General features: G+C 38.1%; 1 protein-coding gene across 1 annotated transcript; it reads left to right on the forward strand.

The window, feature by feature from the left end:
* The first annotated feature begins 469 nt into the window (after positions 1-469).
* Positions 470-26,877, forward strand: LOC129277728 (aqualysin-1-like). The gene is made up of 8 exons (XM_064109963.1): positions 470-641; positions 10,567-10,707; positions 11,980-12,109; positions 16,038-16,153; positions 18,996-19,137; positions 20,665-20,849; positions 23,743-23,914; positions 24,740-26,877. Exons 1-8 carry the CDS (start codon positions 471-473, stop codon positions 24,883-24,885), a joined length of 1,203 nt encoding a protein of 400 aa, XP_063966033.1. The 5' UTR covers position 470; the 3' UTR covers positions 24,886-26,877.
* Positions 26,878-27,426: the final 549 nt, after the last annotated feature.

A 27,426-nucleotide genomic window follows, 5' to 3' on the forward strand; every position in this document is an offset into this window, starting at 1 on the left:
ACAAATCTCAGATCAGATTACATTAAGATTTAAAAAACGGCTTAAACGAAGGATTGATCTATATTCACCTTTGCTCTTTGGATTTCCAATGTCTGCCGAGGACTTTGTCCCATTTTGTAGAGCACTGTTCTTTGTCACTTTTCTGACAGACCATTCAATGTAAGCTGCTTTTAATCTTAATGTGATATGATCTGAGATTATTCCAAGATAATCTTGCAAGACCGATTTATCGATTTCCCTTATAAAAAAACAACTTATGGCCCAAATTAAATACAAAATTGATAAATGTATAATAAAATGGATAAGAACATGCACTCCTGTCGGGTAGGGGGGGGTCACCGATCATTAGCTCCCACCAATGCGTGAAAGCCGATTCGAATTGTGCCAGGTTTGTAATTCTTTTTGTAACACTGGGATTATCTTTAGTCAGTGACACCGCTGAAACTTTCACGCATAAATATAGATTGTTCATGAGCAAGATTTTAAATCGTCTTTGGCGAGCAAGGATCGAACAGCGAAGAAGCACGATGAAGTTGATTGTCGTAATTTTGTCAGCTTTAGTGGTAGCCACAAGTGCTAAAAATGCAACATTCTACACGGTGGAAGAGGCAATTAAAGACCATTACATAGTTGTACTGAAGGTGAGTCAGTGTCGCTCAGACTACATTCCCTTGTCGATCCCACCTTCTTCATTATGCCCCCGTTTCTAAGACAAGCAGAGTCTCATCCGAAGCCATTCTGATCCCTAAAATCATCTTAAGGCTGTCTGATATGACATTAGGGATGGTTTCTTTTAGTGTACATATTATGTCAGAACTTGTTTTTATGTCGGAACTTAAAGATTGTTTACTAACGTGCGCCGAGTCATTCTCAAGCTAGTTTGACATTTTCCCTTTTAATTATGTATATTATCAAGTGATTTGATATGAAGTTTGAATAATGATAATAATATACCAAAGTGAACATACAATGAATGATACTTAACTAAGACTAGTGATGAGATATTATGGTTCAATGAACTCTGAACTTAGTTCAGAGTTCTTTATTTCATATTACGTCCCTCATCATGAATTTTGTTTTATTGCACACTTTTGATGCAACAATCTTACAACTTGTAAGACTGTTACATCTAAAGTGTAGGCCCTACATTAAAAGGAAATGACGACGTCACGAGTACTCTTTAATACTTTTTTGATGAGCCTCAATGATTTTAAGCAAACGCTATATAATTTACGCATTAAATTTTATTAACTATAATTAATCACATTGTTTAACCCCACCACTCTATCAAGTTGTTTAAATTGTTAAATGATTGTTATTTCTTGTAAATTGTTTTTAAGACAAATTGTTAATAACTTTAAATAACCTGTTTAGAACTTTTAACAATAGTTGTTAGAGTGGCGTGTTTAAACAACGTGATTAATGTGTGGGGTTGCCACGCAGAAAATGCAAATTTGTTCAATGTTTTGCTTGTCAGTTATGCATATATTATTATTGTTTTTTCTTTGTTAATGTGTTTATGAAAAGTGTTGCAGAAATCAATAAATGAAACAAATATACTAGTTTATGCGCCTCGGACCAAGGAGACAATCAATCAGTGCCACTCGTGCAAATAATATTTCTTAGACCCGTGTAATAAAACGGCACATTAAAAAGTCATTAAAATAATGCTGAAATTAGACGGTCTAATATTTATTACCAGTGGATAGGCTACATATCTGACGTTCCATATTCGACCAGAAAAAGGTACATCGACCCGCTCATTAAAGAAAAAACGAATTCGACGTTTATGAAGATATCTCCTGACGGGAGCAAATTCATCACCTGAACAATAAAATATTTCTAATTCTTCCGCCAGACAAGTAGCTCCAAATGTTCAGTAAATATTTCTTCACCATATTGGAATAGGATGATCGGTGCTTGCCATTCCTTAGTGTTGATGGCGAATCATATGAATACTCTTTTGTAAATAACCTGTTTGTAAGAAATAAAATATCGGTAGAATATAAATATCTTGTGCGTTCATGTTGCAATTAGGCTCGTGACAATTAAGAATAGACCGAAATGGAAATGTGTGACTCTTTGCACGCTACATGAAGTCTGGAGAGATCATTGAATCTATAATTACGCATTGATACTGATTATTAAGGTATAAACATGATATATAATCATCGAAGAACTATATCAATTTATTAACATACACAGTATAGGTTAGAGGGGGAAATTTATATACAATTATTGCGATTGTTGAATTCAATAACTACGAATGTGAAAAGCGTATCAATCGTTGATACAAAGAGATATACTGTGGCAACACCAGGATTTGTTTTATAATATGAACTAGGGGAGAGGCAAGTGGGGGCAGAAGAATATTTAGGGAGTGGCAAAGGCGGACACGAATTTTTTTGCATGTTTCACAAAGTCGGGAGCGAAGCATGAGCTCAAATTGTTAATATACTGACCTGAAAAGGAACCTGTTAATGACTGTTTGCAGTGAATCATGAAAGTAATATCTTACCAAATAAATAATGCGAGTGCGACGCGTGAGCTGAAAATTGTTGATATTCCGAGATAATAGCTGGACTTTCCGAACGTTTTCAGTAACCATGAACAGGGTATCTAACTTAACAGCTGATGCCAGTGCGTAGCGCGAGCTGAAAATTTTGTAACTATTTTGTAAATATGAATAAAATAGTGCAGGATGCGTATAACGCTAAAACAAATAATGCAAACTCGAGACGCGAGAAGAATCATTTGTGTGTAATTATTTTTTTTTTTAATGGATTTATAAGTAAGCTCAGTTTTATCCGGCCTATTGAGCAGACCTTTTATTTATCTCATTAAACATCAGCCACTGCGCGCGCGAAATTTTGATTTTTATATATTTACGCGAAAAATATATCCAATTTCCAACCATTCCCCTCCCTTTATTTCATTTACTGTTCTTACTCCTTATCTTTCCTTTTCTTCTTCCTCTCATTCACTGTTTGGCGCCACCAATTGGGGAGAGGCGGAGCGCTCTGGATCCCATGCACCCCCTTGAAAACAACAGAATTAACTCATTTCTAATTAATATCTGTCTTCTTTTTATATTTTATTTTTTTCATACATAATAAACAAATATATTTTTTAGGGACAGGAATAATTCTATTAGACGGAGTGAGGATTATTCCTATCTAAAAAAAGTTGTGTGCTTTTACAAAAAAAACATAGTCTTGAAGATGTATCCGTTTTCTTTTTTGAAAGTTAGATAAGTAGATAAATCAGGGAAATAGGAATTTGTGGTACCTCATAGCTAGTAAAAAAAATTAAATTGCTTATCTACCATGCCTACGAGGAAGCGGTGCTGTATATAGAAAATTGTATTATTTTTTTTATGGTAAAACATTGCATTGTAAAGCAGTTTTAAGCTCAAATGATGCACATAATAGTCAGATAAATCAAGTCAATGTAGACTTAGTGACAAATAGTGTTGGAAGCCAACAGTGACCGGATGGGTACATTTTAAAATTTGAAGAGACAAAAATGCTGTTTTGGAGCACTTTACATCTTGAGCAGGATGCTTATGGCAGCATTTACTATATTGTTTTCAGTTTTCAAAATTTGGGGGGGGCAACGATCCTGACTGGGAATGCACATTTCACGCAATGCGTAATGATGTCACAATGAATGAACAGGCTGCAGAATGAGAGTTGTTTGGAATTTGGCGCGTTTATGATATTTTTTTAAACTTTGATCCAACAAAAGTGCGGGGGGGGGGGCAACGATCCTGGCTGGGAATTCACATTTCACGAAATGCGCAATGATGTCACAATGAATGAACAGGCTGCAGAATGAGAGTTGTTTGGAATTTGGCGCGTTTATGATATTTTTTTTACTTTGATCCAACAAAAGTGCTGGTAGTGTGAAAACAAGCACATGAGCTTTGCAAATATTTGGTGAAAATGGCATTGGTTTTTAAGAAGGTTCAGCATTACTTGTACTTCTTTAATTCGTTATAGAAATTTTTAATATTTAGGATGCATTTTTGTTATCTTTCACCTATTTTTTCGTAAATAAAAGAGCGAACATGGCAAATGAATATTATTAAATGGATTTGCCATGTTTGGTATACAATCCTGAACTGTAAAATGTGATGAGATTCAAATGGATTTTAACTAGAGTAATAGAGGTTTACACTCAACCTTGTGATCTCGTGAGGTGTAAAAATATGCCCAGTTCTCTCGATTGGGTAATTTTCGAGAACTCTCAATTGGGTGAACCTCAGAGCTCGATAGCAAGAAATAAAGAAAAAAATCAAGCACGTGTACTCATGTTATCTTTTTTATTTATGGAATATTAAGGTTCTAATCTTTACTCTCTGTCAAATTTGATAAAAATGGCATGGATATCATTCTTACCGTGGAACGCCCTTAAAACGGTAGGGAAGTATAACTGAGATGTCATCCATGCACTAGCGTACCTACGGGGGGAGGGGGGGGGGGGGCAGGGGGGGCACTCTGCCCCCCCTGACGAGCAACAACCCATACAAAAGACATATACCTGCCCCCCCCCTGACGAGCTTAAAATACCTTTTTGCCCCCCCCCCCCTGATGAGCTTGAAGACCTTTTTTTATTTTTTTTATTATTATTTTTTTTTTTGCTTGTCAAATTTTTTTCTGGTACGAAAACCTATATTTTTGTATTGAAGACCTTTTTTTTTTTTTTTTTTTTTTTTGCTTGTCAATTTTTTTTCTGGTACGAAAACCTATATTTTTTTATTGAAGACCTTTTTTTTTTTTTTGGCTTGTCAAATTTTTTGGCGGCCGATTTTGCCCCCCCCCCCCTGTGGAAAATCCTAGGTACGCCACTGCATCCATGTAACTTATATCTGTTCAAATGTTTGTAATTATTATTTTGTTCATGATTTATACTCTATTGTTTTATGTTTTTCAACTTTTATGTACGGACTTGCTGAAAAACAGCCTTGCGGCTGAAAGCAGGATTTTTATCCCGTAATCAAATAAATAAAACATACATACATACATACATTTTGATGTATACTTTAGTTTCTATTCGGATAGACTCTGAGAGCTCTGCGCGTACAGTGTACTTAGTAAAATGAAAAGTTTTCTTTGGATACGATAATAGTTCTTCGCGGCAGTGAATTTTAAGTCAGGTTAATTCCAAAGAACTTTATTATAAATGCTCTCTAAACGCGAATATTATAATTCATTAAAAAGTCCCCTCCCCCCCCCCCCCCCCCGTGTTAGCTTCGTTCCCCCAATACTAAAAGTGTCCCGGTACGCCTAGTATTTTGAATATATACGTATAACTAAATAATCATCACCAAACTAAAATTATCGTTTTGATAAATAATTAGGAAATGCAAAGAAAGTGTTAAGATGGAGATGTTCCAGGGCATGACGTCGAGTGTATGCCGAAGGCGAAAAGGAGTCGGGATGCGATTTTGTTTTTTCGTCAGTACTTGTGCACCCGACGCGAGAGGGAAGTGGGAATGACGATAATAATAGGCTGTTTCGTATAGGCTTTGAATCAGACCACAAATCTTGGACTTTCTATTTTCTTTTAATGAAAACAAAAACTGTGAAAAGGTGTTCCATTCGAGACGCGAACTTGCGTCCTTGAGACCGACTGTGGGATTGGTTTACTGATTGAGCTACACCAAATGAATCGAGTCGATTGATGTGTCAGAAATTGCGATGTAATTAACGTTTCGTGTCAATGAATATTCATGAGGCGTAGCCTGACTAAATGTCCCGACAAAAGAAAAATCGCGGCCGGGAAAAGAGGCTTAATAATTAAGCAGCGACATAATAAGACCCAAGCTGCTTGTAGCATGAATAATGAAGGGATTTTGAGAATTAAATGAAAATCGGATCGAATTAAACCGAAAATCAGATTTTATGCAGATCACGGTTAAGAATTTCAGTAAGGAAAGGGAAGAGTAAAGAACAAGAAAGGTTGGATCGCTTTTAGTAGCTTATGGGATCTTAAGGTCTTAAATCAAAATCAATGAAATGCAAAAAAAAAACCTGAAAAAAAATAACAAGAACTTCTATCTATCCAACCAGACACGTAACACAGCTCTATTATGAAGGTCACTGCGGCCGCTGATACACATTCGCCTGATTTCAAGCCGCCCCCGACGCCGCCTTTGAAGCCACCTTCGCGCCTGCATTGTTGGTGGCGTTACACTTTATAGCCGAAAGTGGACACAATAAGCTGCTTCGAGATCAATAGCCCCCTGATATACGTAAGCAGGCCCCATGTCGCCTATTAACGTGACACGAGTCGCCGTTCTTTTCACGCCAATATTTTCCATTGTTCGCTAGCAATTACTATTGCTATATGATCTATATCTAGTTCAGTGATCAAAGCCGACATGAGTCCACGAGGTGATACACATACCAACTGTAGAACTAAAGGCGCCTTCATACAACTTCCAAATGTGGACTCAGTCCGGGGCGGCGTCAGTCCAGCAATAAAAAAACACAAAACAAAACAAAATAAAGGAACAACAACAAGAAGAAACATTGGTGATACACAAAATTCTGACGTCGGCTTCAGTCCACTTTCGATGTTTGTGTAGCACAACCATATGACAATCTCATGCGCGTTAAGAATGTCACCATGCGACACGAGTGTTAAAATTGCACTTAAAATCAATTTAACAAGTTGGGATGATATTAAAGGGACTGCTCTTCACTACCAGTTGATATCTGAACAGAAAATTATGTGTCGATCGACCGGGTCATATCAGAAATCATTCGGCATTTTATAATAATAATAATAATATGGACTATCTATATAGCGCAGATAATATATTAATATACTCTAATGCGCTTAAAAATTGGTATCATAATTATTATTATCCCGGCTGTAGCCGAGCCGCCATACAGGCGCTCAAGCATTCGATGAAAATCCTTCCTACCGGGTACCCATTCACCTCACCTGGGTTGAGTGCAGCACAATGTGGGTAAATTTCTTGCTGAAGGAAAACACGGCATGGTTGGGATTAGAACCACGTCCCTCAGATCGCAAGACGAGAGTCGTATAACCCCTAGACCACGACGCCCCCATCTTATAAAAACATCTCCTGGGGCCCGTAACACAAAGCTTAGCAATGGTCGTAGAAAATTTGTCTACGATTGATTGCATTGACTACAGTGTACAATCAATCGTGAAAATCATGCGTACGATCAATTGCTAACCTTTGTGTTGTGGGACCCTGATGAGATCTAATTGAAACGGTGAAATAGCCTCAATTACACAGACAGTAACATAGTTTCAAAAGCTAAGTGATATTTTTTTTCCCATTTGGGTTAAGGAAGTTCAGTGACATCGGCGGATCCAGGGGGGTGGCGCAGGGGGCGCGCGCCCCCCCTAATATTTGAGCGGCGCCGCTCCAAATAAATAATAAAAGAAAAGTAAAAGAAAGAAAAGGCGCGCCGCTTGAAAAAATAAAAATAAAGGAAAGAAAAGAAAAGGCGCTTCTTAAAAAAATATACACTGGTATAACATTAGAAAAAGTAAAGAAAAGACTATCCACCAGCAAAGCACAATCATATCATCTTCCTTATCTTTTCTTTTAACTACCTTTTTACCAATAACTTCGCCGGTAGCAGTGCGCTGCCTGCATCTCACTGGCGCCAATCAAGAATAATCAGCGCCACCTAAATCTAAATCGGCGCCGGACAAGAATAATCGGCGCCATCTGGTTATAAATCGGCGCTGCCTTAGTCTTAACCGGCGCCGATCAAGAATAATCAGCGCCACCTAAATCTAAATCGGCGCCGGACAAGAATAATCGGCGCCATCTGGTTATAAATCGGCGCTGCCTGAGTCTAAACCGGCGCCGATCAACTTAAATAATCAGCGCCACCTAAATCTAAATCGGCGCCGGACAAGAATAATCGGCGCCATCTGGTTATAAATCGGCGCCGGTAAAGAGAAATTGGCGCTGCCTGCGTTCTTAACCGGCGCCGATCAAGGATAATCAGCGCCACCTATATCTAAATCGGGGCTGGTCAAGAATAACCAGCGCCATCTGGTTGTAAATCGACGCTGCCTGAGTCTTAACCGGCGCCGATCAACTTAAATAATCAGCGCCACCTAAATCCAAATCGGCGCCAGACAAGAATAATCAGCATCACCTGGTTAAAAATCGGCGCCAGTCAAGAATAATCGGCGCCTCCTAGTTCTAAATCGACGCATATATTGCCGCTGCCTGAATCTTATGTGACGTCGGTAAAAAATAATCAGCACTACTTGTTTAAATCGGCGCCGGTCAAGACAAATCGGCGCTGCATTTGTCGTAACCGGCGCCACCTAAATCTAGATCGGCGCCAGTCAAGAATGATAAGCGGCACCTGGTTATACATTGTATTGTTGAATGGTCATAACGAATAACTGGGGCGGGACAGTTGCCCACAGATGTCATGAAATCTTTAATTTTTTATTTTAAAAAATCCCAGAATCATACAAAAGTGTAGAGCAAATCCTTTAATTTTGATCTTATTTTCCAATGCTTTAGTAAGAAAAGGTGAGATTGAGCTTCACAACTCGTTCTTTATTTAAAATCGTGCTCAAATTGTCCGCTTTTCAGATTGGAATATAAAAAATTTCAGCTCGCGCTTCGCGCTCGCATCATTTCTGTAGCAAACCCCCATACTTTTCATGATTAAATAGGTGAATAGAATGTCTCGTTTTCAGTTCTGAACCTCAAAAGAACTCCCGCTTCTATTTGCAATGATCTATTGTTGGATATAATCTTGTTCTATATCAAAAACGTACATTGAACTTTTTTTTTTTTTCAGATCGAAATATCAAAATTTTAAGCTCGCGCTTTGCGCTCGCATCTATTGTTTTTTTTGTTGTAGATACCCATCTTAATCATTGGTACCAAAAATGCTTAGAATATCGAGCATTTAATTTTGCCAGAATATAAAGAAATTTCAGCTCGCCCTCGGCACTCGCATTATCTGTGTAGTGAGATATGTATCCTCCTCATGAGTTACTACAAACAGTCCTAAAAAGGCACCTTTTTCCTGCTTTCAGGTCAGTATACTTAAAAAATTTCAGCTCGCGCTTCGCGCTCGCATTAATTTGTTGGTGAGATTTGTGTCTCTATCTCATGAGTCATATAAATAAATCGCACATAACATGCATAATTTGTGTTACTTTTTGCTTGTTACTTTCTTTGTTAAGTTTTTCTATCCCTCTCTATATATCTTTTAGAAAGATTATACTTATGTATATTTTCTGTTATAATGAGATTTAAGTGGACTTCAGGGAATGGCTGTACGCAGCAAGGGGGAAGGGGGGGGGCAAATTCGCGATCAGCTGTTGTGAAAAACAATTTTTTCCCCTTAACATTTCATGAAAACTATGAAAAATGTGCACCAAATACTTATATTACACTTGTAAAAAAAAAATCGTCCCATTGAGCAGCTCGGTCCGTTTACTCTTTCGTTTTTTGTTTGTTTGTATTTTTCTAAAATTTGTTCTAGTCTCGTCCCCTCCCGGAAATATTATCTTCGTGTGGTCATGCAAAATGTCATGACTTGAAATCCTACATTTTGAAAAGGACATTTGACAGGGTCAGACTTTACCCCTTTTTCAACATTTTCTTTTATGGCGCCGGTGAAGTGCAAAAATATGTGCGCCGCTCGGCAGTGCGCCCCCCCCTTTCGCCAAAAGCTGGATCCGCCTATGAGTGATTTGCCCTTCCTAAAATCAATGTTAGATGGCAAATCACATACATACACTTTTGTCATTCACCTATGTATTGGCTCGAATGAATATCTTTCCCTTCCTGATGTAATCGTGGTACCCCTAAACCGTAAACTGCCGGTAGAAATAGCAGAAAGATATCAGCTAGCCGATAATGTTGGCCCATTTGTAATTCCAAAAGAAGGAAAAACGGAATTCAATTTCAGATGGTCATGGGTATGTGTGATGAAGATCTATAAATTATGAATTGTATCACCATTATATCTTTTAGAAACAGGGAAATATTCCAAAAAGGATTTCAATTGGGCTAAACAGGAATCGGTGACTAAATGAGCACAACAATGTCAGGACCCAGACATAGCGTATGGGGGATGTGTTATAAAACCCTGCTAACGAGCAACAAACATTAACCTTTAAAAATACAAACATGAAATTTTGGGATGGATTTCCGTATTTCACCCTTTGTTGTGCAACTTTTCTTTGTCTTGAAAAATAATGTTTGGGTCCGTGGCCCGAAAGCCACCCCCTCCCCTCTGTATGTAAGTATAAGGAAATCATGTGGTCATAATATTATCTAGTGTCACGTTTACATATACCTACCAAACTTGGAGTGTGGATGTTGTTTAATCATGTTCCTTCGAGGTATAATATAACGATCGATGAATATAAAAAAGAAAAATGAAATGTGACGTCATGCGGAATTTTAAGTGTGAAACACTACTTTTGTTTTGTTACAATATATTATTGTGAAATACTAAAAAAATCGTTAAAATTATGTTATTGTAAAATCAAATATTATCAAAAGTATTGATTTTTCATTTGATCATGCAGCCCGGTTATGACGTCGAAGTGATCAAGAAACTTCTTCTGACTGACCTCTCGGGAAGTTTCGGCGATGTTTCTATCAAGCACACCTTCACTGCTGCCATCAATGGGTTTTCAGCTAAACTCAACAACCAGGCTCTCGAAAAGGTATGTGTATCACATAATCAATGTAAATTAATACATTGGCCTGTTGCGACTCTAGAAATCAAATGCAACTTGATTTTGAGTCAGTCATAGGCGAATATTCGAAGTTATTGTGCTTGATCTTTAGAGCGGCGTTTAAACGCAACTCTCTGTAACGGACCCTGGAACTGATAAAGAGAAACAGGGTCGACATGATTTACCTAATTGTACACAATTTTGCAGCCCACAAAACCAGAAAAAATGCATTATGAACTTAAAATCATGAAACGAAAGAAAATACAAGTCAGCAACGCCAGGAGCAATGCGTTGTTGTGAAGTGGATTTCCAATTTGGAATCATTGGTCTGTATACAGATCAGTGCTTGGAACCATTAAGAGATTCTCCTTGTCACTTATACCATGGTCATATTTGCTCTACGGCGGCCGTACGGCGAGTCGAAAACAGCCGTTTCAACATTTTTTGGACCAACTACATATAGGTGGTTTGAATTAAAATTAATAAAACGGCTGTTTTCGACTCGCCGTACGGCCGCCGTAGAGCAAATATGACCAAGGTATTAGTTAGTAATTGAACGCTTTTCGGATTTACTGAGAAAACAAGCCTTCGTGTAGCTTACCTACATGGCAGAGCACTGAGAACGGCGATTTTTTATCCCAACACACCCGCTTCCCAGGGACACGCTATATTTATTTTCTTATTTATTTATTTCTGATATTTTGACAGGGTAGCCCATTCACCAATAAGTAGTGGTCTTCCATGGGGCCCTGAATAAACATATTTACAAAATGCATAACGTATGTACAGAATGTTACGGCATTAAGATTCACATTAGGATTTGAATGTAAAACGAAACATTAACAAACTTAGCAGCAAGTACAAAACGCAGACGGGCACTCGTTTGACGTATAATCAAATATCATTAAAATCAAATTAACTAAGAACGACATCTTGAAAATACTGATAATATACACCAAATCATCAAGGTCATGCTAACACAAAATACGCACAACAGTGGATGTTCCGCAAGTTATTTATAAATTACAAGTTCTTTTAAACATTCTCTTAAATGAAATGACAGAAGGAGCTGTTCTAATTGAATTATCAAGCTTATTCCATTCCAATATTGAAGAAACAATTGGACATGTCCAATACATATTGCTCTATGGTTTTCGAGCTAATAATGTTTTGCTCTTAAATTTTACTCTTAATTAACATATTTCACTCTCGGGCAAAAACATTTGTCACAGTCATATTTGATGTATTATCTCTTGATAGCTTTTGGCCCGAGAGGAGATCAAGTACATTACGGAAGATGGTGAAATTCACACTGCGGCTGTTTCGTCTTGGGGTCTGGATCGCATAGATCAGCGTTCATTGCCTCTGGATGGAGCTTACAAGGCCAAGGGTAAGTTTTATTTTCTTTTTTTATATGATGAATATAATAACCCTTTTAAAGGTATTGTTTAACTTTGTGAGCAGCCGATTTAAAAAATGCTCAAACCAAGATGAAACATGTGTACAAGTGCATGTATTAGAACTAATAAACCCTGAAAACAACCATTATTGAGAATGAAAAACTAAAACTACAAGGCAAACCCCGATTTTGTAAATAGGCGTCTTATAGACGCCTAAATAGTACACATAAGTGTATGGGATGAAATTAAGATGGTGTTTTCGGTCACTTTATATTTCAATTTTTTAAGCACTAAATAATTATTTTAGAACGCAATTTTTTTCTGGGATTCATTTTTGTAACATATCACAGACACAGGTGACAAGTCTGACCTTCTAGCTCAGATTTTTTAAAAGTCAAACCAATGTTAACCAATCACTTTAACTGTTGCAATCATATCTTCCTTCCTTGCCTTTCTCTCTCTCTCTCTCTCTCTCTCTCTCTTTCTTTATCTAACACACACCCCCACAACCCACATATCTACATGTATATGTGAGAAACAGTCTTGGCAACTCTTTTTTTTCTGAATATGTTGTAAACAAAAATTAATGAAGAGAAAAGGGGTAGGCGAAGCTTAAATCAAGGTTTCCCAGAGCTACCTACCCTTTTGAAACTTTGGTGAGACCGAAAAAATGTATCTGCCGGGAATCGAACCATGGCCCCCAGCTTAACTAGAATGCCGGTACCTCAACTACTAGACCACAGAGATGGGTTACCAGCAAGGGCGAAACAAACCCAATTGACCGTCAGAGAAAAGGATTTTCGACGCCACCAATAAGATTTCCTTTTTCGGGTATAAATGAGTTTTGAACAATGACAAGCCACCATGCCTCAGCTGGATTAAAACAAATACTTAGATACTCAAACTGTTGCCAAAGCTGTTGTTCATGTATAATTTGTTCCATACATGTGCTGTATATTATTGTAATAGTTTCATTAAATACTGGCCTATATATTTTTTGTGTTATTTCCGCGTTTTACTGGAATTGTCGAAGAGAATTTCATTCTAGATTTTGAAGTAAAAAATAATAAATTGAAAAAGATAAATATCAAGCTATTGGATAATTAAAGGTCAAGTCCACCCCAAAAAATTGTTGATTTGAATCGATAGCGAAAAATCAAACAAACATAACGCTGCAAATTTCATCAAAATCGGATGTAAAATAAGAAAGTTATGACATTTTTAAGTTTCGCTTATTTTTCACAAAACAGTTCGATGCGCAACTCAGCGATATGCAAATGAGAGAGTCGATGATGTTCATCACTCACTATTTCTTTTGTTTTTTATTGTTTGAATAATACAATATTTCAATTTTTACAGATTTGACAATAAGGACTAACTTAAATTAACCATAAACTGTTAAAGTAATGGTAATTGCACATGTTCAGGGAGAATTAAAACTTTGTTTCACTTGACAAGGAGTAGAAAATTAGAATAATTCATATTTCATATAATAAAATACAAAAGAAATAGTGAGTGGATGACGTCATCAGTCTGCCGATTTGCACACTGACCAGGATGTGCATATAACTGTTATGTGAAATTAAGCGAGACTTTAAAATATCATAACTTTCTTATTTTACATCCGATTTTGATGAAATTTTCAGTGATTTGCTTGTTGGATTTTTCTCCTTTTTTCAAATCAACTTTTTGTTGGGGTGGACTTGTCCTTTAACTAATTTCCCTTTAAAATAGCCATCGAAAGAAACTTCACGATAAGTGATGATTACAGTCAAGTTATATATTGAAAGGTCTAGTCTTGTTATACACAAATATGTCACTAAAGAGTCTCATAGATGCCATGGAAATGCGAGAGATACAGAGACACTTCCCGGCCCTGTTGCACCACAAATTGTCGCCCCTGCACAAATTGCCGCATAATTTAGGTGACAATTTGTGGAGGAGGGGACACCACAATTTGTCGCCCCATTTTACTTCACACTTAAGAAAAAAAAAATTGGTCATGTCGTGTTGCAATTGCAAATAGACCATTCGACTATTAGACGAATTAGTCACTAGACCAAATGAGAATTAGACCAAGTATATATTAGACCAATTGCAAATTAGACCAAATTATCAGTAGACCAAATTGGTTAAGCCCATGTGTTGTTAGACCATGTGGATAAAAACCGAATTTTCCACAGGCTCTGCTGCTGATCTCTATATTAGCCTCCCCAAAGGTAAATTGCCAGTTGGTCTAAACCCGATTTGACTAATGGCCATTTAGCCTCATCCTATATACATGGTTTAATTCCATTACGTCTACAACCAGTTCACCTTTTGATCTAATTGTCATTTTACCTATTTACCATTCCGTCTAATTTCAATTTGGTCTAATTTCTAATTGGTCTAACACCACTTGGTCAATTCATGTAACTGGTCGACTGGAAATATTTATTTGGGATTTAAACGAAAAGGCGATTAGACCATATGGCTATTCCACGATTCGGCAGTATTATACCGACCAATTGTTTACGACCAAGTCCTATACATTAGACCAAGCGGAAGTTAGACCAGACTGTTACCAGAGCAAATGGGTTTAGCTCGTATTGTATTAGACGATCAGAGAGTTTGACCAACTGCCACTGCTAGACCAAATGGATATACCCCCAACTAATAATTAAAAAAATAATAATGCACACATATACACACACGCACACAACCTTAGCACAAACAACGACACACACTGCACATACACTACACTCCAGACTGGTGATTGAAGACAATTTGTGTAACTGTGTAATGGGCGACAATTTGTGGTTCTAGGTTTCCTTTTACCTACACAAATTGGCTCAATATGCTTACAAATTGAGATCGGCACAAAATTGTCGCGGGGCGACAATTTGTGGTGCAACGTACAGGCCCCCTGAGCGGTCGCAAACAGTCTTAATGATGACGTCACAGACTACACCACCGACCTGCTCCCCGCGTAATGTATGCATGCATCTAAACCCCTCCCTGATTTGTTTTTTCTTCAAGTTTTTACCGTTTGTTCCGTGTACCTGGATATTCAATTCCTGGTTCATACATCTTCAAACACTATAGTGAACAGAAGTTGTGTTATTTTAGACGTTTTTATTGAATTATAAACTGAAAAGACCGAGTTAGGACTTCGAAATATTCGCTATTTTGCACCAGTACAGTGCAGTGTTTGTTGAAAACTGCAAGCTATTGCGGTGCCTGTATTATGCCAGTTGCAGTGGCACTGCGATGGAGCCGATGCTGCGGTATTTGATCTCGTTCATCGTCAACGGCGGGTACTTCCGCTTGTAATTCTCCTCCTTCAAGCTAAATATCCGAACTTCTCAACAAACATTTTGTTGCAAGTAGAAATCATCAAAAGCGTTAGTAACACGTACGTGGTACTAATTGACCAATTGTATAACATTTTGCTATCTGATATAAATATTCCACCTTCTGAGCTCGACTTTTTTGTTTAAATCACCACAAAACTTTTGTCCGAGAAGTATACTATTTTCAGAATGGTTTTCAATTATTTCTCGCGTACATGACATGGTTTCCAATATCGTCATCCCGTGAACATTGAATTGCTTCGACCCCGACCATCATGCAGAAGTGTACTATAGACCTTATGTATGACGTCCTCGCACTGCCATCTTGGAGGCTGATGCCATTGCCTCGGATGCGTTGGCAATCTGCAGTTGGTGCTTGACAAACGTTTACGCGTATTCCATAATTATCCGAGGGAGAGCGGGCGCAATGAGACAATGACGTCATATGCATATTGTCTATAGGCCTTTCAAATGCCATGACTTTTCTGATGTGACAAAAATGTATAGTCTGCAAATTACGATATCCTCCTAAAAGGCATGACACTGAGGTTTATGTATTATTATTATTATTTTATTTTTAATACAGGTTGTGGAGCAGGTGTTAATGTGTATGTCGCCGATACAGGAATTTACACAGACAGTTTGTTTTTTGGAGGTCGAGCCTCCCCTGTCTTTGATGCATCCGACGATGGTCCACCATTAGTAAGTTGCGCGCAAGCCATAAAGTTGGTCGACCTTAAGCATATGACGTCATGATGTCATAGCGCATTTTATCAGATGATTAAAATTAGATAAAATTATGATTAAATAAAATTATAATTAAGATTAACGTATTCATATAATCGTCGCCATTTGGATTAACGTCCAATGGGCTTTCCCGTCGCGGAAGCCCTACTAAAGGCCTGGTCACACCGCCCGAGCGTTGTTGGAGCGGTCGCGGAGCGGAGAGAAAAAATCACCGCTCGCTACCATTCACCACCGTTTAACCAAAGTTGGCCTCCGTTAAGGCAACGCCGAATACGCTCGGCCACCACTGATGGTCCCTCCTACCGCTCCGAAAGTTTTGAGCTGCTCAAAATATTGCGAGCGGTGAGGAGCGGGCAATTTTCCGCTCCAGCAAAGTTGACTACCGCTCTGACAACGCCCAGTCAAAGTTTGGCACCGCTAGACGAAAGTTCGTGAACGCTTGGGTCCGCTAGGCCAACGCAGAAATCTTGAACGCTGGACAACCGCTGCTTCGCCAGCGTTGCCCGGCCGGTGATTAAACGGTTCACAAACTTTGGTGGAGCGGTTGTAAGCGTTTTCCGAGCGGACATGGGATTGCTGGAACGGTGCTGGGCGTTAAAGTAGCGATCCATTGCGGTGATGAAACTTGGTTTAGCGTTGGTATGGAGGTGTCGGAGCGGTACCAGAATTTGGCTATAAATACGGGGAAAAATGAATAAGGAGCTCATTTGGAATCGAAATGGGCTGATAATCCATGTTTTTTGCATTTACATGAGAAACGTTTTGATTTCCGTGGATTTCCGTTTAAATTCTATCATCATCATTTCGCCCGGTGTCTAAGCTTTAAGTCAATACCAAATTTAGCTGCCCGTTTTGCCCGTTTTTATGTTAGAGCCGATTTTACTTGAGACATCACCCCAAAAACCTGTTCAAAAACGGTCATTTTTATACCGTGCAGTCATCGCAGCGCACCGTGTGGGGTGTACATTGCCGTTCATTTTTGCAATTTTGCACGGCGGGGACGATTCCCCTTCCATTCCATGAAATTCCGGGCATAATTAATGTAAACAAAATAAAGGTTGATAACGCATATAAGGGCTACCCAGCCCTCTTCCAGAGAGAAAAGTTAATTGTAGAATAATTTCAGCCAAAAACCCTCATCATAGTAAAACATTCGTTGTGTTATATACTCTGCGTTTTAACCAAGTCTACACAGCTTGATAAAGCACGGTTAATATTTTTCAGATTTTAAAGTATTTTTTAAATCTACTATGATCATTTTGATGCCATAAAATTATTTTCAGGATCTCACACACACTTTTTAGGCATGTGAGAAGCATAAACCAACATTCACTTTGATCAATCTTAAAGTAACACATAACACAAAGTTAATATACTTTACATTGTTTAGCGTAATTTTTCTTTTCACAGATAGGTTTTAAGCAGCCAATCAAAATTTGGTATCAAAGTGACGTCATATGGGCTTTAAATTATGTTCAGTCGATTCTACGCCCAAAATTACCCTTAATCTACATGTTAAAGTAAAAATATAACACGGAAAATAATTTTGGCGCACTTTCAACTCATTTTGGCCCACTGTGCGACGCCCGCATGCGCAGAACTCCGCTCTATCAACGCTCGAGTCACCGCTAAACCAGCGCTCGCGACCGCTCGCCACCGTTAAACCAACGCTAAAGCTACGCTGGCTTCAGCGGTGCACCGCTAAGGCAACACCCATGTTTTCGATTTTTTTTCCCCCAATTTTGTGAGCGGTGACGAGCGTTGTCGAAATTCGACCCTCTCTCCCTACCGCTCCACGACCGCTCCAACAACGCTCGGGCGGTGTGACCAGGGGGGGCGTTTCATCAATATTTTTGTCCGACAAGTTGTCAGATCTGACATCTTTTCTTGATTTTGATTGGCTGAGAGGCACTGTTACTATGGTAACTGTCGGATAAAACAGGACTTGTCGGATAAAACATCCGACAAGTCCTTTCATGAAACGGTCCCAAGGCCTTTACGAAGGCTGGCGCGTATAATCCGGAGAGATTGAAGAGCGCCATCATATTCAACTACTACTACTAACTACCATCGCATTCAAAGCAATGCATATGGTTTATTGGGCGGATATTTTCTCATGTATATATTTTTTTACCGAGCAGTTGTGGCCTCCGACTGGCGGTCAGTATGCCGTGGTGGATTACAAGGTTGTACGCAGCGAAGTGGTGGGGGGGGGCAGGAAGGAGAGTTGCACTTGGCCTACTTAATTTTCTAGAAGATTTCCAACAAAGTTATCAAAAGTGTGCACGAAATTCTTAAATTTCACTTTAAAAAACCCCAAAGCGCCCCAATGGCAAGTTCGATTTATTCGCTCTATCGCTTTTGAGTTTCTTTGAAAATTTTTACGCGTCTTGACGCTCCCCGGAAAATGAATATACGATCAGCCATGATGGAACGCTCTTTAGAAACGAGAAAAACCAGGAAAAATATCCACTCCCGTCATTCAAATTATATCTCAATATATTTTCGTGTGTAGAGTCTAAAATCAAGATCTTGATATACGAAATGTTAGGAATGAAGAAATGACATCGTCAACATGTCAATAAATAATAATAAAAAAAGGAATGGGCGTCCTTGATATCCTGAAAGATGGAGCCAAGTCAAAGTGATATGAAAATGTTGATAGTTTGTTTTTCTGTTCATCTTACTTGATTTTGTTCTCAACTTCTTCATGCGAAGAACTCTTATTAATACATTAAATTTTTGACGTAAAGAAAAAAAGATCGTCACATGAAATTTGACTGTTGTTGTATTTTAGGCTAGAGACTGTAACGGACATGGCACGCATTGTGCTGGTACAGCAGGAGCAAGTATATACGGAGCAGCACCAAATGTAAATATATATGGGTTGAAGATATTTACCTGCAGTGGATCCGGTCAATGGAGCTACCTAATATCAGGTACATATCAAGGATTATATGGCACCTAATTCGATCCTTGTCATTTGATTGGTTGTTTGATATTGATAATTAAGCCCATTTTACAATGACGTCATTATTCGGGCAATTTTGGATCCATTATTTTATCCTTCCGATTTTGTCCTTTACACGCTCGCTGAACCACCGGCAGGCACTATACACGTGAAACCACTCGTATTTCCAGGGTGTGTTTCTGTTTCATGTATATGCGCTAGCTCAGAGCTCTGCATGCATGCGCTTTTGCATCCAATTTGTAAAACTCAAATGACAAGGATCTATTTTAGGTGAAAACAATTTAAAAATCGTGCAATGCACAGAATAATTGATTCGCTAAAAGATGATATGATTCACAGCACTCTTAAACATAAATTATTTGTATAATGATCGCCAACAAACGACAACTTATTTTTATGAAAGTTAGATGGAGTTCCCATTACATTTCACTCAGAGCTGACCATCAATGTGCGTTGTCGCTCACTGACTATATATTGTAAATAATCTTACAGAGAATAGAAATTACCCTATTATATTTGTTTAGAGACACTGAAATGCTTTTGAGAAGAAAGTACCTTAGTGTTTTGCTACTTGGTAAAATATACATTGCAATGTGAATGCAATAAATTGTGAATTAGTAATGCCTCATCAGCTAGTCTTGTGCTGCAGACCCTGTTTACAGCTTAGGTGTCATATAAATTGCATGCGCGTATCGAGTGGACCTTCCTAATAGCAACAATGCCGTGTGTTGCTGCCCTCTACGTTCGTTGGTATCCACTTAATACGCAGATTTTTGTAAAAGCCGAGATGGCGCCTGTATAGGTCTTGGTGCAAATTGAAAACAAATAGACTGATTCCTTATGTAATAACCGTTCCCGAATCGTGTGATTTTCGATTCCTCCCCAAAAATCAGGCGAAATTACATAATATAAACAAATGGGCCTTGAATGATGATAATATTTAAAATTTATATAGCGCATAATATATAAAAGACTCTCTATGCACTTAGTTACAAAATATATTAAATCACTAAATTTTACATTAAACCTTATCTTAAATATCCACTAAACCTAAACTCTAAACCTAAAATATTTAATACAAATTATAACAAAAGTAAGTGAGGTTTGAGCATTGATTTAAACATGGGGAAGGATGGTGCAGTTCTTATATTTAACGGTAGAGAATTCCAGAGTACAGGGGCAGATAATGAAAGGGCTCTTTGACCATATGTATTTGTATGGAGGGAACAGTGAGGAGACGAGTGTAACGAAAATAATTTTACTTGTAGCACCTGTTAGAATTCGTCTAATTTTGGTACTCCCTCTACCCCTTGCCCCCCCCCCCCCCCCCCCCCCACACACACACAAACAAATGCTCTTTGTAATTTAGAGACCGATCCTTCCTCCCCCAACAAGTTTCCGGACCGCATTGTATAATTTTGTATCAGATGGATGTAGTAGTATTGAATAACATAAATTAATCGGATGTTACTCTTTTCTCTGGTCATACTTTCAGCCTGCGATTACCTTGTGAAGTCTGGAGTGAAGCCGGCAGTTGCCTCGATGTCCATTGGAGGTTATCGTAACACGGCAGCCGACGAGGCCGTTCAAAGCGTTATTCAGTCTGGTATTCCCGTTGTTGTAGCAGCTGGTAATAACAACGACGATGCCTGCAGTAGAACACCTGCTCGTGTACAAGAGGTTGGTTCTATTAGCCCGGATTCCACGCAAATGGAACTATGCTCGAATTCAGAGACTCCAACTTGGGATTTCGGAGGCTTTCGGCGGGAGATCTCCCGCCGAAAGCCCCCGAAATCCCAATTTCATAAAATCTCCCGTTCTCCCGCTTGAGATTTAATATATCCACCCATCCCCTGTGTCTCCTGCTTGAGATGTATTTTCTCCCGTTTAAAGCGATCTCTCTCCCGCCCAAACACCTTTTTAAAAACTGGAATTAAAATGTTCATATCAAAGGTATCGCAAAAATGTAGGGTTTTTTAGATCGCATGCATGAATAATCATATATGAAAAGAAGTTTTATTAAGCCAAAATGTGTGATTTGATTTATTTAATTGTTAATTACTTACTGCTATCTTCACGCTCATCCTTCGCGCACATCAAGTTGGAGTCCCCAAGTTTGCTAGGGGATCCAGGCGGCAGAATCTCCAGATCAGAAAGTACTTGGGGTTGGAGCCTCTGCGAATTCTTGGTGAAAATAAAAGCTAACCAGTTTAACAAATGATGGGCTATGAACGTATATGGCCTTATTGCTTATAGCAAGGCAGCATATGTCATCTACTCCGACAAAATGGCCAAGTCTGGTTTTTCACTTTTACGTGATTGGTGACATGACAAGGAACATCTTTCCTGTTATTCATGTTGACCATGTTTGGGGGTCAAAATGGGGTCAATAGGGTTTTTTTTAATTGCCCCGATTGTGTCGAGTAATACATCAACTAATTTATCTCGTTATACTGAACATTAAGTGTACAGAACTATATACCCTTGACATCCCATCAAAAAGTTTTTTGACCGGAAAGGTCAAATTGCTTGATTACCTTTATCTGACCAAATCTGGGCTCTTTTTTTTTGTGGTTTGTAATGTCTGATTTGTTGCCTCTCAATAATACAAATAGGATTTTGGCGCTCGCAGAATAAACACACAATGATCATGACGATGTTGGGCCGATATGACCAAAGCCCAGGGTGAACATGGTGAAATGCTCCAACTGGGGAAACAAGAGCCTAGGATCGACTAATAGGCCCAGTTATTATGAAGCTACTGGGCAGAGTATACTAGCTGTGTGCAGTGTATTTTAAGTTTTCAAAATTCCTGAGGGGCAACTGTGCACCTGTCCAGGGGCGGTGGATTTCATTTTTTTTTTGGGGGGGGGGGGGGCTTGCCAAATTTCCAGCCCTTGGTCCCCATACCTTTGGGGAGAGATTTCCACCCTTGCTGTATCTACCATGTTTATCACTGATACACATTGATTATCAACTTACTTCACAAGTTAATTTTGTTACCCTTCGTTACCCGTGACGTAACAATTAAAATATCCCTGCACTTGTTTACGGGGTCAATTCAGGGAATACTTGTCAAGTGTACCGTTTTGTTTCAAATTAAGATTAGGGTTTAGCAGGCCCATAAACGTAAATGTTTAGGGGTGCATTTTCAGAATATGGAAAATACTCGTTTAGGTTGCTTTTCGAAACCCCATGGTCGCGCCTGGTATCCACTCGCCAATGGAAGTGCCCTCTCCCCCGGATTGATTTCCAGTTCACATTATTTCTACTTCTAACTCTTCTGAAACCTGCCCTGGCCTTATATGTCAACAGGTATAGCATGTCGTTTCGAACCCATCTCTTTTAAGATAAATGGACGTAGTTGCAGTAATCGCTATGATATCATGAGAAAGCCTGTAAACCAAAGGTTAATCGCCAGTATCATCGTAGATCGAGATCTGGAACAGTTATTAAAGGGGACGTGCTCCGGACTGAAAATATCTATATCTAAATAAATAGAGTAAAATTCACGAAGAAAAATGCTGAAAATTTCATCACAATCGAATAACAAATAAAGAAGATATTGAATTTTAAAGATTTGCATTATTCCGATGAAACAGTTTTTGGCATGTCTTCATTGGCATGAATATTCATTAAGTGGGCTGGTGATGTCACATCCCCACTTTCCTTTTCCTATGTTATTACATGAAATAATAATTGTTTCATTTTTTCATGAATGTGTAATTGATGTGTCTCCATTGTGATAAATTACAGTAACAAATAACTAATGCACTAAATCAGTTGTCAATCCCTTTGTTTTAGTTCTTTTTTTGAATAAACCTAATTTCATTAAAAAATACAAAAATAAGAAGAAGGGATATGACATCATCAGCCCACCTAATGAATATTCATGAAGACATACCTAGCCAACTGTTTCACCGGAAAATGCAAATCTTTACAATTCAATAACTTCGTTATTTGTTATCCGATTTTGATCAAATTTTCAGCAATGTGCTCTGTGCATTTTACTCTATGTATTGAGATATAAAAGTCTTCGGCTCGGAGCATCCCTTTAACTGAATTTAGGGAAACTCCAACACAGATAAGCCCAAGTAGGACTGTGTCTCATTATCGCTTGGGAAACGATAACGATCCGGCATCGTGCTCAAATTTCATTCTTGTTTGCTGTTTTCTCAGCAATTACACGATTTCTTGGCATTCCGTTGGCACATATATGTTTTTAATTTATGAAGACAGACACTTCGGTTTAATATTGTCGGGTGATGGTCAGTGTGATTGGACGTCACAAACTAATTTCGAAATCGTTACTACAACTCAGTGGCAATTATTATTATTATTATTATTATTATTATTATTATTATTATTGATGTAGTTTGTAGATTTCTATAGGTGTTTTTTCATAGATGTACATTGTCTTCAATTACTGATGTAAGGACCCCATTGGAAATAAGCCATCTCGGCTTTCATGGGTAAATCCTGTCAAGGTATACACTTCTGTTTATTTTCCTTGTACTTGTTCATAGTTACCTGACAAATAAAATCAATCAATCAATTATTTTTTTATTTTTAGGCCATAACCGTTGGTGCAACAGATATCAATGATGCAAAGGCTTCTTTCTCAAACTACGGAACGTGCGTGGATATATTCGGTCCGGGTGTTGACATACCGAGCGCATGGATCGGAGGACCAGATAGGACGAAGACCATAAGTGGTACATCCATGGCTACCCCTCATGTTACCGGTAAGTTTTATGGGGACCTATACTGGCATCCTAGGCTATCATTACAATGATGACATAGTTGGAGGGGAAGATGACCTGCATTATGTCATTTTTGGCATGGCATGATTTTTATTACAATACGATCTGGATTTGCTTGACTATAAAATGCATACATAAATTGTATTTGTGTTGTATAAGGAGTGAAATACAAACTGATAACATGATTTTTATGAAATATATTTTTGTTGCCATGAAGGAGATATAAACTGAATTTTGAAATTAAAAATGGCCGCCACAAGCCCTAACTACTTTATAATGTGCGAATCTTATAGGGAAACTAATTTTCACATAAATGAGAACCATAAAAAGCGTGTGATCTGTGATCTATGAATAAAATATTTTCTGAAACCGTGATTTGTGACTAAATATGTTACATTTTGTACATGTAAGTGATAAATGCTGTACTTTTGAAATTCAAAATGGCCGCCATATGCCCTAAAAGATAATTTTGACAAAATTTGGCTTAGCTTGACTCTAAATTGCATATAATTGTATTGTTCAAGGGAAATATTTTTCTGAAAACGTGATTCTACTCCTGCGTTAGCCCCGGGGACCTCGCCGCTTCAGTCATGTCAGTTTTAATAATAGCAAGTATTTGCATTATTGGCGAACATGTCATCTAACAATGAACTCCTTATTATCAAACAAAATCAAATGAAAATTGTTATTCGTTGTTGCAATTTCCATTGCTAATGATGATGTTGTGTTGCTTTCGTAAAGAATTACCTCAATTTTAAACCGAAATCAAGCATTCTTTTCTCTATTTTTTTAATGGTTATTCTACAGCCGCTGTAGCACAACTACTATCTAAGAATCCCAACCTTTCACCTGCTGATATCAAGGCGACCCTGATCGACACATCGACCAAGAATGCTATTAGTGGTCTACCTTCTGACACCGAAAACCGTCTGCTGTATGTACCCCGTGATTAAATTTCTGAAGATAATTTACAATCGCCTGTTCTAACCGTTACCATGGGGCCCCAAAGCAAACTTCGATCGTGCAAATTCTGGGATCGGCATTCATCATGTTCATAGATTTTATTTGTTCACTTATCATGTCATCAAGGCTGTATTTCACTTGTAAAATATATTTGATGAACGATTAAACTATATTCAAATAATGTGTTATATATAACGTCCGCGTAGTTTTTATACATACATGCTCGATGAAAATCAAATAATGATAATAATAATAATGATAATGATAATAATAATGATAATAATGATAATGATAATAATAATAATTGTATCATTTCATGAAACGCACACACCGTCAGTAGACACTCATGGCGCTAGCCCGGCAAAAAGTCCTGTGTATATACACATAAAACTACAAATATACACGAAAACAAATTTTATAAATAAATATTATATTAGAAAAATGCAAATGGTAGCAATATTTCATAGAAAGCAATTTTGCCTCAGTCACTAGAATTCCTAGCTACCTCCTGATTCGGCCTGGTGCCCGCCTGCTTGCTGCTCCGTTCACTGACAATTTAAAGGACAAGCCCGGTCAGCTCACTATGCCTATATACCCACGGCCAATAGGGGTACCAGCCCCCACATGCAGAATGCCAGTCAGACCAGTGGGTGTCTGCTAATGTCTACTATGTATATGAAAAGAAAATATTTGTTACAAAATCTGGGTTTAGTTTTCGGAAGGAATACCTCTAAACTTTGCAAAATTAAAACAGTTCAATTCGGGATTCCTCCCCCCCCCCCCCCCCGGCTCGAACTGGGTCCTTGTTATGCAACCTCTTTCCCGAATATCGTGACCGAGCCTGCGGTAACAAAGAAAAGTTTTCACAACTGCAACGAGGACGAATTCAAGGACACAGTAAATGTATTGAAATTGCCCGTCAAAATTAATGACAAAGAACATCGAAGAGGTCTTTGTTCAGAATTTGTGAAACGGAACAGCGGTTTGGTCATTACGCTTCACAAATTCTGTCCAGAGCACATCCAGGACGAAACTACTGTTTTGATTCATCAATTTTCGACGAAGACTTCTTGGTTGTGATTTGCCATGAATGGTATTTGACAATACGTTTCCTATGTTCTTGAATACGCTGTGCGTCGTGGAAGCGAAAACACCCTACACTGTGGTGTTAAAACTGACACCAGTTGGTGTCTATAGAGGACCACACCATGAGGTGTTAAAATTACACCCTAGAGATTGAACATAACACCTGCAGGTGTTAAACTAATACTGTCAAGTTTAACACCGGAGTAAAATAACTGGTGTGGTCCTCTATTATGTACACCAGTTAACACCACAATTTTTGTTGTGTACCGTCTCATGGGGGGAGGGGGAGGTATAGGACTAGAAGCGAGAGAAGGAGTGGGAGAAGAGCGGAATACAGAAGGAGAAGGAGAAGAAGAAGAAATAGAAGTAGAAGGAGGAGGTGGAAGAGGAGAAGTGGATATGAACAATGAAGAAACCAGTCTGAAAGTGATAATGAAATGCTGTTTGAATGTTCCTGAAAACATGATATCTGGGAAGCAAGATAATTGCCAAAATTTTAACAAATTGGCTCAATACTGGCAGAGGTCACGCGCAAAGCAAGCATGAAGGACTAGGCCTACACTGAGAGTCATTTAGCTTTTGTTAGTTATATATATACTTTGAACATAACATAAGAGCAGTGGAAGGGTAATCCCTTTTCAGTGATGGGCCATTTTGAAGACATTGTAATCCTTGGCCCCGTTTTATTAAGACTTGTTATGATAACAAAATTAATGCACAATTTGTATTAAAAAAATACTATCAGCCAATCAGATTGAAGGATTTCAGTAACTATTAACTTGATAAAAATTAGTTATTATCCCTGAATGTCATGCAAAGAATGTGAAAACTTACAATGATTTTTTTTTGTCTTTCCCCACATCTTTCGATTATCTTTAATAAACTAAACATTGCAACTACTTGTGTTCGTTTCCTTTTTATTTGTATTTATGTTATCATTAAATTCATGTTGTACTTCATTTACGCCCTTGTGTAAAATCGACTATTTGCAGTGCTGTTTGGGGGATTTTTTTTCTCGAGGGTCAAGCATAACTAAAAAAACCAATCACTTTCTAAAGTTTGAAACATACTTTTATACAGCATGCAGGTCAGTTTACACTGGTTTAATGGGGCTGATGTTCAAGATCTATAGGCACATGATCATACAATATATCATTACGAAGAAATTCACGTCTTGTTTGATAAAAAAAAACGCTGTCTAAAAATTATACAACGTTGTTTACTAAAATGAACCATACAGAGTTGTTTCACAGTCTAAACAATCATGCATAATTATTCATTGGGAATTAAGTATGAAAAGTTCATCTCTGTTGTTTAAGATTTTACATAATAGTATTTCTTTAAACTGTTTAAAGGTCAAGTCCACCCCAGAAAAAAACTTTCGCTTATTTTTCACAAAACAGTGATATCCACAACTCAGTGACATGTAAATGAGACAGTCGATG

Source organism: Lytechinus pictus, chromosome 15, assembly GCF_037042905.1.
Source record: "Lytechinus pictus isolate F3 Inbred chromosome 15, Lp3.0, whole genome shotgun sequence".
NCBI lineage: Eukaryota > Metazoa > Echinodermata > Echinoidea > Temnopleuroida > Toxopneustidae > Lytechinus > Lytechinus pictus.